Genomic DNA, 12928 nt, shown 5'->3' on the forward strand with positions numbered 1-12928 from the left:
AAGGTAAACTAACAATTTAAAATGCCGCATGTTGTGTGGGTCTGGGAAAACGACTTACAAATGGAGGCAGCACAAAAGGAGCCACAAAGAAATAACACGCTCGTGTGTCCTTTTAAGATGACAGAGAGGAGATGAAAATTTCCTGCCAGAGTGATCACTGAATCATCTTCATGCTCCATATAGAGCTTGAAGTAATTTCAAGAGGATAACACTGGGCAGGCTGCAGGGCACAAATTCCAGAAAGTCGATGCTGCAGCAGTAGAAATACAGGTGAAAACCAGATTCTTGATGGAGAAAAGTGGGGAGCCACCTCACCACGTTCCACTTCAAGTGCCAGTAGGATCAGAGCAAACGTTAGCTAGTGTTTCTGGGATTATTTCTCTCTCCCTTTCCCTTTCTCTGCATCTCCCCCTCCATCCACATTCTACCATTTCCCAGTAAAAAGATCTTACAAACTACAGCTACTAATTTTATTCACGTGTACAATGCAGACGAGTACTTTTTCAGAGTTATTTTTAGGGATTAAATGACATAATGCGTGTAGTATGTGGCACATACTAAACACTCAGTAAATGATACCTGCTGTTAGATGCTTAGTCGTGCTCTTCTATAATATTTTATTCTCATGGCTAAATAGTTCTACTATGTATTTTTTCTTTCTGTATGTCTTTTACTAAAACTTGTCGTAACTCTTTTTAAAAGAATGCAAGATATTTTATTGTAAAAAATTTTTTTATGTTTATTTTTGAGAGAGAGAGAGAGAGAGAGAGAGAGAGAGAGAGGGCGGGCATGAGCAGGGGCGGGGCAGAGATAGAGAAGGAGACATAGAATCTGAAGCAGGCTCCAGGCTCCAAGCTGTCAGCTCAGGGCCCGACAAGGGCTCGTACCCATGAACCGCAAGATCATGACCTGGGCCCAAGTTGGATGCTTAACCGACTGAACCACCCAGGCACCCCTAATGCAAGATATTTTAAAATAAATGTTAGGGGCTCCTGGGTGGCTCAGTCGGTTAAGCGTCTGACTCTTGGACCTGGTTCAGGTCATGATCTCACAATTAACGAGTTGTGAGCTGATCTCTATACTGATAGTGCAGAGCCTGCTTGGGATTCTCTCTCTTCCTCTCTCCCTCTCTCTCTCTCTCTCTCTCTCTCTCTGCCCCTCTCTTGCTCACTCTCTCACTCTCAAAATAAATAAACATTAAAAAACTAACAAAATAAAATAAATGTTAAAGTGGCAAGAATACAGTTAGTCATTGCCGTTCCAGATAAAGAATTAGTGGGGAATGGACATTATTGCACTGAACACAAGGTAACCTCACTTAGCAAAGGTGATCGTTTCACAAGGCTGCTGACCACAATCAATCATTGCTGTGACGTTTTGTTTTCTAGAGAATCTGGATGACCCAGAACGAACCTTGGAGAAATGCTGATAGGACCCCTCAAAATTAAGTAACTAAAAGCAGAGCATCTTGGTTTTCACCAAATGGAGAAAGATGTGCCTTCCATGAACGTATGTCTGCCTGATCTGCACAGACATATCCAGAGACTGGGAAATGTTCCATCAGACTCTACCTGAGGGCATAACCCCTGACCCCAATTAACTCCTCAACCTCTCACGCAGGCTCTTCGGCTTCCCTCTCCCTTACCACACCCTCCAGTGCAACAAAGGCAAGCAAGGAAATGGGCGAAAAATGCCTTTTTTTCAGGAAATCATTCGCTGTAAGTAATAGTCTGAGTTACTCGTGCTGCCATCCTAGTTCCACATTTTCTTTTCTCTTGCCTCCCATCCTATCCTTCCTTTGATCCTTCCCCAATTATCCTATTTATTTACACTTCATTTGTTATCAGTTATATAAATTCGGTCTCTCCTGTGTGCACCTTGACACAAGGACCACGTCTTTCTCTTCGGTTGTTGGGTCTCTGCCACAGCACCCCGCAGATAATCTAATAGGAGGTGCTGAAAGCTGTACTGAAATAAGCAAACAAGGGGAGCCTGGGTGGCTCGGTCGGTTGTGCATCTGACTTTGGCTCAGGTCATAATCTCATGGCATGGGTTTGAGCTCTGCATTGGGCTCTGTGCTGACAGCTTGGAGCCTGGAGCCTGCTTCGGATTCTGTGTCTACCTCTCCCTCCCCCTCTGCCCCTCCCCCACTTGTGCTCAGTCTCTCTCACTCTCAAAAATAAATAAAGGGGCATTTCAGTCGGTGAAGCGTCTGACTCTTGATTTTGGCTCAGGTCATGATCTCACTGTTCTTGAGTCTGAGCCCCGCATGGGGCTCTGCACTGACAGGGCCGAGTCTGCTTGGGATTCTGCCTCCCCCTCTCTCTGTCCCTCCCCTGCTTGCTGTCTCTCTCTCTCAAAATAAATAAAAAATAAACTTGTAAAAAAATTAAAAAAGAAAGAAGCAAATAAAATATATTATCCACACAGCAATGTACTGCAAGGAATCCTGGATCAGCAGTCAGAAAGCTTGGACTCCAGGGTCAATAATGCCATCTGCTGGTTCTGTAGCTCTGTACATAAGCATTTCGGTATCAATTTCCTCTTCTACAAAATGGATCTTTTACTTTCTCTGCTATTACTTATGGTTTTACAACATGACGTGACGAAAGTAAAGTTCATTGTTTATGTTCAGTTAAAGCACCATGATTACTACTCTTGATCAGTATTATTTGCCACCCAAACCTTCTAAATTTAACAGGGACAGTACAGTTATTTTATTAGGAGGGGCGGATTTCATTAATGCGTTTATTTGCTTTTTCTTAAAATAAGCATAATGCCATAAGCAGCTTGCCATCCACAAGTACGCATAATGCTTATGTTCGGAAACAGAAACGGCTTGTGTTCATTGCGCCGTGTTTCCCAACTTTAATTATGATTTAGATATAAAGTGTTTTGAGTATTTCTTACCAGGTTCTGGGAGGTCTAATTTTGCGCGCTTCAGTTCTACCATAGAAATCTGAAGTTGCTCTATTACAAAGTCATCTTCAAAGAAAAAATCCTTTGCCAGGGTCTCCTGAAGAAATTCTACAAGTTCTTCCATGGACAGTTTCATTAGGTGTTCTAAGAAAGAATGAGAGAAACACGAATGCTGCATCAACAGCTGTTTCAGGTTGAGAAGATAATGCATTCTATTCTGGGGTTGTAGTTTTCAAAAAGGGCACAGCATACAGCTTATACATAGTGTTGGAAGAATCACTGAAACTCTGTAAGATAAAAATATTTTCTGGGGCACCTGGGTGGCTCAGTAAGTTAAGCATTTGGCTCCTGATTTTGGCTCAGGTAATGATCTCATGGTTCATGAGATCAAGCCCTGCATCTGGCTCTGTGCTGACAGTGCAGTACCTGTTTGGGATTCTCTCTCTCCCTCCCTCTGTCCCTCCCCTTACTCACAGGCTCCCACACATGCTCTCTTTCTCTATAAACAAACAAACAAACAAACAAACATTTTTCTTTTTCTGACATTAAAGCAGTCACAGAGAAAAGCAGGTACTCTGGGGAGACAGCAGAAGGTAAATTCTGCTAAATACCTTTTTGCTGGTTTATTTAAGACTACCCATACCTTAGACGTTAATATTAACCAAAGCAAGTACTTGTTAGAGACACAGACCAACTAGGATGCCATGAGGGCTTTCTGTTTTATTGTTATGGAGCTCTACCTACCATACACAAACCCATTTCAAGTCTCTATTTTTACTATATCAGAATTTCCAAAAAATCTAGATGATTAATCTTATTTGTATTTCTACATAAGAAACCAGTTTTGTTAAAAAAAATTCAAATTTCAGATACAAAGTAGAAAGCAAAAATCAGCTAGGATCCCAAGAGCCACTGCCCTACAAGTAGATGTGTATACACATGTATCAATTTAAAAAACTGATTATACTTTTGAGTCCATTGGATATAAGTACTATATAATTAGTGTTCTAACACTGGACAGTTAGGTTATTACATTTTTTTTTTACTATTTAAAACCACTGTGTGATAAACCTCCTATAATCCCATAACAATGTCTCTAAATATTAAGGAAATCAAGAAAAAAACAAGAACAAAATCTCAGGGGAGCTGTCACTGAATTCAGGTGCCCAGACACAGTTTTTGAAGTTTTCTGGTGAAGCAACTTCACATGAATCCTGGAGCTTCTGTCTTCCTAATAAAAAACTATAAAGCAGCAGACACGTTTTTTTCCAATAGCTATTTAGCCCAATGATATGATAGGATATAAAGTAATTATTATGCTTCCAGTTTACTTGCCAAGGGTGAAGAAACTTCTCACTTGCCAAAATGAAGCAAGAGTCAAATAAATAAGAGGCGCCTGGGTGGCTCAGTCGGTTAAGCGTCTGACATCGGCTCAGGTCATGATTTCACAGTTCGTGAATTCAAGCCCCGCGTCGGGCTCTACACTGACAGCGTGGAGCCTGGAGCCTGGAGCCTGGAGCCTGCTTCGGATTCTCTATCTCCTTTTCTCTTTCTACCCCTCGCCTGCTTGTGCTCTCTCTCTCTCAATAACACACACATGTTTAAAAAAAAAAAAAATCATACAAATAAAACATAATTTAAGGTGGTGAACAGAGCTATGGAGAAACATAACATCATGTTTCTATTTTCTTGCTGTTTAATGAACATTAAACTAATACATATAAATTTTAATAAAAAGTATACTTTTGTTCCACATCTTAGTTCATGATCCAGAGAGAGAGAAAGGACACAGAGAGGAGAGGAGGGGAGGGAATGAGATGGGGAGGGGGTGGATGGGGTAGGAGAGACTGATTTCCTGTGGCTTTCTGACAGACCCTGAGTCTCGGGACAGTTATCTCAGTGCAGCAGTGTATGAGCTGGAGGAGTGAGGACTGGGTTTAAGGGAAAGGAACCACAGCACTTCTGAATCCCTATCTTTCAGAGTAAACAATACAAACTTGATTTCATTGGGACTTCTCATTTGTATCTAAACTTTGGATAATCCGAAGTCATGTTTTTCAAGTAAGCAACCAAACAATTTTATATTAAAATACCTAACATGTACTTAGAACAATGCCAAGCACAACAGGGGGAAAAAAACTTACAAAACATGACCCCAAGTACTCAATTAGCTTATAGTTTAGGTGGGAGGCTGAACAGATGAATCTTTCAAAAATAACCTAAGAGGGTAGAAGGACCAAAACGGGTGAAACTATGTACGTTTAAGACGTAGGCTTGAGGCAGTCTAGGAAGTTCTAAAGCTTCCGGTGACGCTCTTCTCTGCAGTTACAAGAGAAGTTACTACGAGGAGTTATAACTATAAAGGTTGAACAGAGGCTTGGAGATGACTAAGGTTCTTTATATCCATGAAGAAAACTCTCATTTCTCAATTTCTAAAGTAAGGCATAGCATGCCAGATTTATACAGCCCTTGAAACGCTGCCGCTGAAGCCTTTTTGAAGCCTTGCTGCATGTGTGCAACTAGAGACAGTGACTGTACTTGCTCCAGAGACAATGCGGCCAAGTAGAGAGCTAGGCAGAAGCTTCCCCATCTTTGGTCTACAGCTTAGAGTTGGAGGCTTTTTTCCTGGATGAAAGAAACAATGATGGAAAATGTCCTCTCTCTAGACCTTTGAACTAAGGGCCTGGTTTCTTTGGTCTCTCTCGTCTCTCATTACAAACCTGAGATTCAGACTGATGAAAGGAATAAGGAAACAAAACTTGGTTGGAATAATATTAACAGTGAAATCGGGACACTGTGTTCCACTGCTTCAGTGTGAAAATGAAACTGAAACAGAAAAACAAATCAAAGACCTCTGTAATGTAATCAGCTTCTAGTCATGTGACAGAACCAAGGCAAGCCAATTACCAACCAAACAGGACTTCTTCATGAACTTTCAAGAAATGTTTTAATCCACCACAAAAAGAAAAGGAATTTGAAACTGGGTGGGGAATGAGAAATCAGAGTTAAATCAAGCCTTGATTTTCGTGAAATCCTTAAACATTTTCTTACTTTTGTGTAATTTTAAGATTGTATAAGACATAGCGGTAAGAACTCGTTCTCCTTCAAAGATGTAGATATCCCATATTCTGAGGTTTAGTGTAAAGGGAGTCTATAATTAAAAACAAAACAGAGATAAGATTAACAGCTCACCCCTCATCTGGTATTTATAATTTTACGATTGGGTTTTGTAAACAAATACTCACACGATCAAGGAAACATTGAAAAAACCATTTCATTGTGTAAAAACTTGTGTAGATTTCTTGAGAATCCTGAAAAAAACAAAGACTTCAAATTTCTGGACTGCAGCAAATGAAATATGACAATCTAATACTAAAAGTCAGGAAGGTTGTTGGGAGGTAGCTGTCAAAACTAAACATAAAACCGTTTCATTCCAAATCTTTTTCATGCTAGAGTATTTCTAGTTTTTTTCTCTTCGTGCTTCCTCTCTTTCTCCCTCAATTTCACTTTTGGAAATCACCTTAAGAATAAATCCTTCGCATACAGGATTGTGATACATTTTGATTCTCTAGAACACATTTTACCGTGAACTACCTCTGCTTCACTAACTCATCGTGTTTTATAGTAGAGTATATATATATGGTTCACTAAGGATGTCTGTATGAGCCTTAAAGTACTTTTGGTGCCATAAAAAAGCCTCCAAAGTTACAGAGAAATCATATATCTTTAAAAACTATATTATTTGTATATATCATCTGCAAAGAAGTGATTTGATTCTATGAGTTAGGGCTGTGATGGTTCATCAGTACTCGATTTCACAAATATTGGGCGTTTGGGTGGCTCAAGTCAGTTGAGTGTCTGACTTTGGCTCAGGTCATGATCTCGCGGCTCGTGAGTTCAAGGCCCATGTCGGGCTCTGTGCTGAAAGCTGGGAGCCTGGAGCCTGCTTCAGATTCTGGGTCTCCCTCTCTTTCTGCCCCTCCCCCACTCACACTCTGTCTCTCTCTCCTTCAAAAATAAACATAAACAACAATTAAATTTCACAAATCTCATGCTCTTCAAACACCTGGCAATGACAAGTGCATACGAAAGGAACTGGACAACACTGCAAATCAATCAAGTAATTGGGACCAAAGGCTGCACTCAATTCCTCTAGCTTCATTCCTGGTATAAGTGGGTGTAAGTCAAAGTCATATCTACCTACCAAGTGTTGCTTAAGCTTGGATAGAAATTTATTCAGTATTTTTTCATGATGTTCTTGAAATCTCAAGAGTTTAGGAAAACCTTGAACAAAAAAGCCTAGAATACAAACATAAAAACAGTTTTTCATAAACAGTAACAACAAAAACCCCTCTTTTAAAATACAACACATTGTTTTCATTTTTAACTGTCAGCAACAACAAAAATCCAGGAGTTAGTGAGATATTTGTCCTCCCCACCAAGGAAATAATCGTGTATGAGCTCTGGGTAATGAAACTTGTGGTCTAGTAGTTGTTTGCCAGAGATCTCTTATAACCTTGTAAAAATAGAAAAGAGGACAATATTTCTGAATTAAAAGGGAAATTTAGAAATTAAGAAAAGATGAAAAATGAACTGAAGCCATTTATCAGGATTATCTGTTCTCTTAAAGTATCTTAAAGCATATCTTAAATGTGCAAATTTTTTAAAATTTCTTTTTTTTATATTTTACGTAAAATCAAGTTAGTTAACATATGGTGTAACAACGGTTTCAGGAGTAGAATTTAGTGATTCATCACTTACATACAACACCCAGTGCTCATCCCAACAAGTGCCCTCATTAGAGCCCCTCACCCACATAGCCCATCAACCACCCAATACCCCTCGAGGAACCCTTAGTTTGCTCTCTGGATTTAAGAGTCCCTTGTGGTTTAAATGTACAAATTTTTTATAGGTTATTCTAGTCTTAAGGACTTATCATTTTATTTTACCGTCAATATCCTACATAACAAACATTACTTTTTTCAGTCTTACTCTAACAACTTCATTAATATTGTGCTTCCAAAGTTTTTATCACTTTTAATCCTTTCTGTAAGTGATATTTGACATCATCTAAGACATTCTGGCACTATATGATCAACATTCTATCTAACGTTGTAGTTTATCCCATCTGATTACACAATATAATCTGTAAGATCTCTAGGAAGTAACAAATCGTAAATGGTGAATTAGTACTGATTTTGTGTATTTATCTCATGGAACCCTACATGTATGTTTATTTACAAGTTTCCTTTCAGATATTCTACACAATGCATTAGAAAGGAAGTATCCTCAACAGATGCATCATTTCTCCCATTAGTTATTTCCAGTCTGGGCTTTCTGTAACTTTGAAGAATGTTAATAGCTGTGCTCTGTTTTTAAAAAAGAATCCAGAGGAAGGACCTTGTGTTATAGGAACGCTTGTTGCATATTCATGATACATAAGAGCTTCCTAATGCTACTAACATATTTTATAAATTAAAGAAACTTTGTTTAGCTCTCTCTGCCAGACTTAGTTGATCTTAGAGTCCACCTTTTTTTCCCCCCACAGAACATCTGTTTCCAAAAATTAAAACTGTGTTTCTCCAAGAACGCAAGAGACATGCTTTTGGGAAACACTGCTTTATAATCTTTGGGGAAGGCCTATTTGTTAACTGATTTTCAGTTTTCTAAGGTATTTGTCAAAATTTCCAGAGATAGAGATTCTATGCCTCCCATAGTAACATTTTCCAGGGAAATTAGGTCATAAAAAAAAAAATCTATATCTGTGCCACTTTCCTGGTCAATTTGATAAGAATGGGAATTGGAAGAATTTCAAGAAAAGGTGTCATTTTGAAAAAGGCAATGCCCCTCAGTAATAAACACTAGCTCAAGGATGCTAAGATAGCTAACATTCCTTCACTTGTTAGTGATATCCCAGACTTGGTGTTTTAAAATCTCATTTTCTTCAGCCCTCACTTTATTCTATACATTTCTAAGTGACATCACTATCATATAGGATTTGCAAAGAACCGAGGCAACCTTTAGTTATAAAATTCCATCTGCAGACCTAGAAGCAAATATCTCTAAGTATAAACTTACCCATGATAATGACCTAAGCTGCACAATAAATGCAAACGTTAGGATAGTAAGAATGTTACTTTACAGATTAGACTGGTGACAACTGCTGAAAGTAAGCTATCGGGTATGTTTGAAAGAAAGGACTTCCCTGAACTTGGGCAGTCTTCCACGTGATTACATACTCCTGAGTATGCCTCTGCACATGCCTCTGCACTTCAGCACAGAGGAGCAACGCCAGTCAAAATAAAGATGGATAAGGGACAGTTGTTTTTCTTCAAGATGCCTTTTCAAATGACTGTGTGTTGGATGGCAGTTCAAAATGCTGTATCTCACCTCTTACTTTTGGAGTCTACTGATGGGATACAAAGTGTCCAGAAACAGTTATCAGCGGTAGAAGTAGTAATAGTAGTAGTCATTAAAAAAAAAAAAAAAAAAAGATTCCCTAGGAAAACTGAAGGAGATGGCCACATGCACGTGCGCGCGCGCGCGCACACGCACACACACACACACACACACACACACACACACACACACACACCACAAAATACCTCCATAGAAACCACATGGTAAGAACGTGAGATTTAATAAGCTATAGTCACAATTCTGAAAAATGTTAAAATATCAGTTTCAACACGTGGCAGGTTCCTCACACATCAAGCTTACTCACAAATGGAACTTAGATGATCCATTTCTTAGAGGGATTCATGTCAAAATTGTTTTTAATTTGGTATTATCATGGATGGCACTGGGAACATAATTTTGCATTATATGGGCAAATGACACTTTTATTTCCAAGAGAAGTTGCAATCCAAACTCTCCAAAATCTCTTGTATATGCTTGGCAGATTTAGGAAAAAGGTTATTAAAAACAATCTTCTAACCTGAGAACCAAAAACTCATGCAAGTTTTGAGATATTAAATAACAAAGTACCCACGGCATGTCATCAGCAGCCTTTTATCGTAAAATGGAAACAATTTTATGGCTACAAGAAGCAAAGCACACATCTCACTGAAATGAGAACTGCATGACAGTCTGAAAGTTCTGGTCAAAAGGCATCTTTTATTTCTCCCGGTAACACAGCTCTTCCTAAATTCCTCCAAACCTAAATTAGCTTCTTCTGACTGGGGGCAAGTGAGGAGAGAATTTCAGAATGCCAACAGTATACCTTGAGGCAAACACAACAGAGATAAACATGAACAGAAATGTTTAGCAAAGTTCAATAAAGAAGGAGGAAATAAGAAATGACTCACAAACACTAATTAACTGAACAAACTCCCAGACATTAATTTTTTGTCCTTAACCCTAACAAGCATCTCCCAAAGTTTGACTTTGTTTTAATTTACCTTTTTCTCCCTTCCCTGTTTATTGTTTTGTGTAAACTCTGGGGTTTTCTTACCATGCATGGCATGTTTGGGGCCTGAGAATAGTTTGACCAGGGCCCAGAAGGCATCTTCTTCATTCATATACATAAGGAGCAAAGCTGTGATCTGGCTCATCCCCTGACAGTATCCAACTTCCTGAAGACAAATGAGAACAAAGAAACTGGGGGTTTTAAGATCAAATCACATGGATATACACATATAAAAACCTGCCCTACAAAATAATCAGAAAATGCTTAAACACATTAAAGAATGGGCAATTCTACAGATAAAGACTACAATTTTTACAACACTGAACTATATGCTATAAAAGAATAAATTTGTATTCAAGAATGAATGTAGAAGTGTGGACAAAGTCTAAAGCTGCATGTATTGTTATTATCTCCTATTCAATACCATTATACCTTCTGTAAAGAGTGCTAGGTTTATTTTTCCTTTGTATGTATGATTCTCAGTTCAATACTCCCCCTCTTTGTTCAAATTCTGGCAAATTTCTCTCCTCCTACAGTTTCCAGGTTGCTGTCTCTTTTCCTCTGGATTTCCAGGCCTTTATATAGACACATTTTGGGATACCCAACCAGTCTCTGTCCCTTCTCTGAGAATTGCCTACTCTCCCCATACTCCCTGCTTACGATGGGGCCTTAGGGCTTCATGTTTGTGCCACATGAACCAAAGCTGCTGGAGTAGAAGAGGTCACCTGACCCCAGGGGAACAGTTAATCGGCTGCACTGACTAATCCCATACTCTCTCCAGGAGATCTGTAATCAGATGGTGGAATGCAATTTCAAAGAATGGTCATGTCGACCATTCTGTGGGTGCTATTTTAGCCATGGGAAAAGTGAAAAGTAGGCAAAGAAAGGAATCTGGACAGAGATAGTGGGACAAACAGTTTACAGAGATAATCAGAGTTACCACATGGCCTCAGAGTGGAAAAGACAGAGAGTATAGCTCTCTTTCTCAGTGAAGTCTTCTCACTCTCACTGTCCAGCTCCAAATTCCATGAGGCCCAACCATTGCTTCATTTCTATGAAATGGCCTTTAATAAACTCTTTAACTTGTCCTAGCTTGAACTTTCTCATAACTGAAACGCTTTACTATAATAGAAATTACACACCCAAGGTTCAAGGTTGTCCTCCTTAGAACCCAGTCAACAAGCATTTATTTAACATCCACATTAGGTTCAACACTAATTTATCTTTCCCCAAATTATTATCTTCCCCTGAGTTATAAATACGTTAAGAACAACATGTTCCATTACCAAAAAGTTTACTTTTAGCCTGCTCCTGGGCTTGGCAAGTAGGTCCATACCCTGAAAGGCAACCTCGGTCCCAGGGGTGGTGAGGAATGTTCAAGGGTCAAGCAAAAATTAATCTGCCCACTGACTCCCTAAACTTCTAGCCCTGCTCATTCTCAGCGCTACTGTGTAAAATAAAAACAAGACAAACAACATCACAAAACAACAAAACAATCCAGAGAAAGAGGGGAAAACGAGAGATTCACTGGCATGCGGTGGTTTTTCCCACTTCAAAGTGGCTCTGTTCTAAGACCCCAGGGTCACCAGAGGAGCCTTGAAAAGACCCACAGAGGCAGGGAGAGCCCCAAGAGTTCCTCCAGTTCCTCAGAATACAACCCAAAGAGCTGTGGGTGGGTGTGCTCCAACTTACCGTGTTATAAATAGAATATGCAGCAAGAACATGGAATAGGGATTGTTGCCTAGAGAAAAGAGAATTTATATTAAACACAATTTACTTATTTCACCTATTTTTAAAAACACAAACTTAAACAAATAAACAGTTTGCCTCAAAACAGATAATCCAGACAAAATCACTGTTGTAATAAAGAAATGACCCCCAGCTCAAATGTGAACGATAATCTATACAGTCTAAATTCAAGGTTAGATGACATTCATTCTGATAAAATTTACACCAAAAAACACAAAGGGCTTCACAATCTCTCAAACTTGTTGCCATCCTTCACTGAACTATTCTCACTACAAAATCAACCACATGGGAGCAGCCAGCTTCACAGAACTATGGAGGCCTTGCAAAGCCTATTACAGTGTCCAGCTCAGTACAATACCGTGCAGGGCTGGGGCCACATCACGTGGGAAGCTGTATGTGCTCTCAATAAGCCCCCACTACATGGTGCTATCTGTCCCACAGCCAGGAACTGGGTTCCAAGATTCAAGCGGCAGAAATGGGGATGGCTCAACCCACTATGATCCCTAGTAGTCCACTAGCAAAATGTTTGCTTCCCATTCCATCAGCCTTAAGCGCTGCTGGTCTAGCAGTGATCCCACTGAACTGGTAGTTGAGATTGCCACCCAGCCACTTTGGGCTCCTCAAGCCTCTGAATCACCAGGCGAAGGAGGCTGACTGTACTGGTTGGAGGGGTTGATCCTGGTTACTAAAGAGAAACTGAGTTGCTACTACATAATGGATGTAAGGAAGACTATGTCCAGAACACAGGAGAATACTTAGGGGGTCTCTTAGTATAACCAAACCTTGCGACTGAAGTCAATGGAAAAATACAGCAATCTAATTCAGGCAGGACTGCTAATGGTCCAGAATTAA

General features: G+C 39.5%; 1 protein-coding gene across 8 annotated transcripts in view; it reads right to left on the reverse strand.

Annotated features, from left to right (window-relative positions):
* The window catches only part of USP6NL (USP6 N-terminal like), a 234992-nt gene that overhangs the window by 26400 nt on the left and 195664 nt on the right, over positions 1 to 12928 (reverse strand). For all 8 annotated transcript variants that reach the window (XM_045465657.1, XM_045465656.1, XM_045465658.1 and 5 more), the window contains 6 exons: positions 12020 to 12068; positions 10373 to 10493; positions 7124 to 7218; positions 6165 to 6230; positions 5971 to 6070; positions 2911 to 3063 (listed from right to left, as the gene is read on the reverse strand). In XM_045465657.1, the coding sequence (XP_045321613.1) occupies positions 2911 to 3063; positions 5971 to 6070; positions 6165 to 6230; positions 7124 to 7218; positions 10373 to 10493; positions 12020 to 12068 (584 nt within the window). The remainder of the gene's footprint in view (positions 1 to 2910; positions 3064 to 5970; positions 6071 to 6164; positions 6231 to 7123; positions 7219 to 10372; positions 10494 to 12019; positions 12069 to 12928) is intronic.

This window comes from Leopardus geoffroyi, chromosome B4 (genome assembly GCF_018350155.1).
Source record: "Leopardus geoffroyi isolate Oge1 chromosome B4, O.geoffroyi_Oge1_pat1.0, whole genome shotgun sequence".
NCBI classification, from domain to species: domain Eukaryota; kingdom Metazoa; phylum Chordata; class Mammalia; order Carnivora; family Felidae; genus Leopardus; species Leopardus geoffroyi.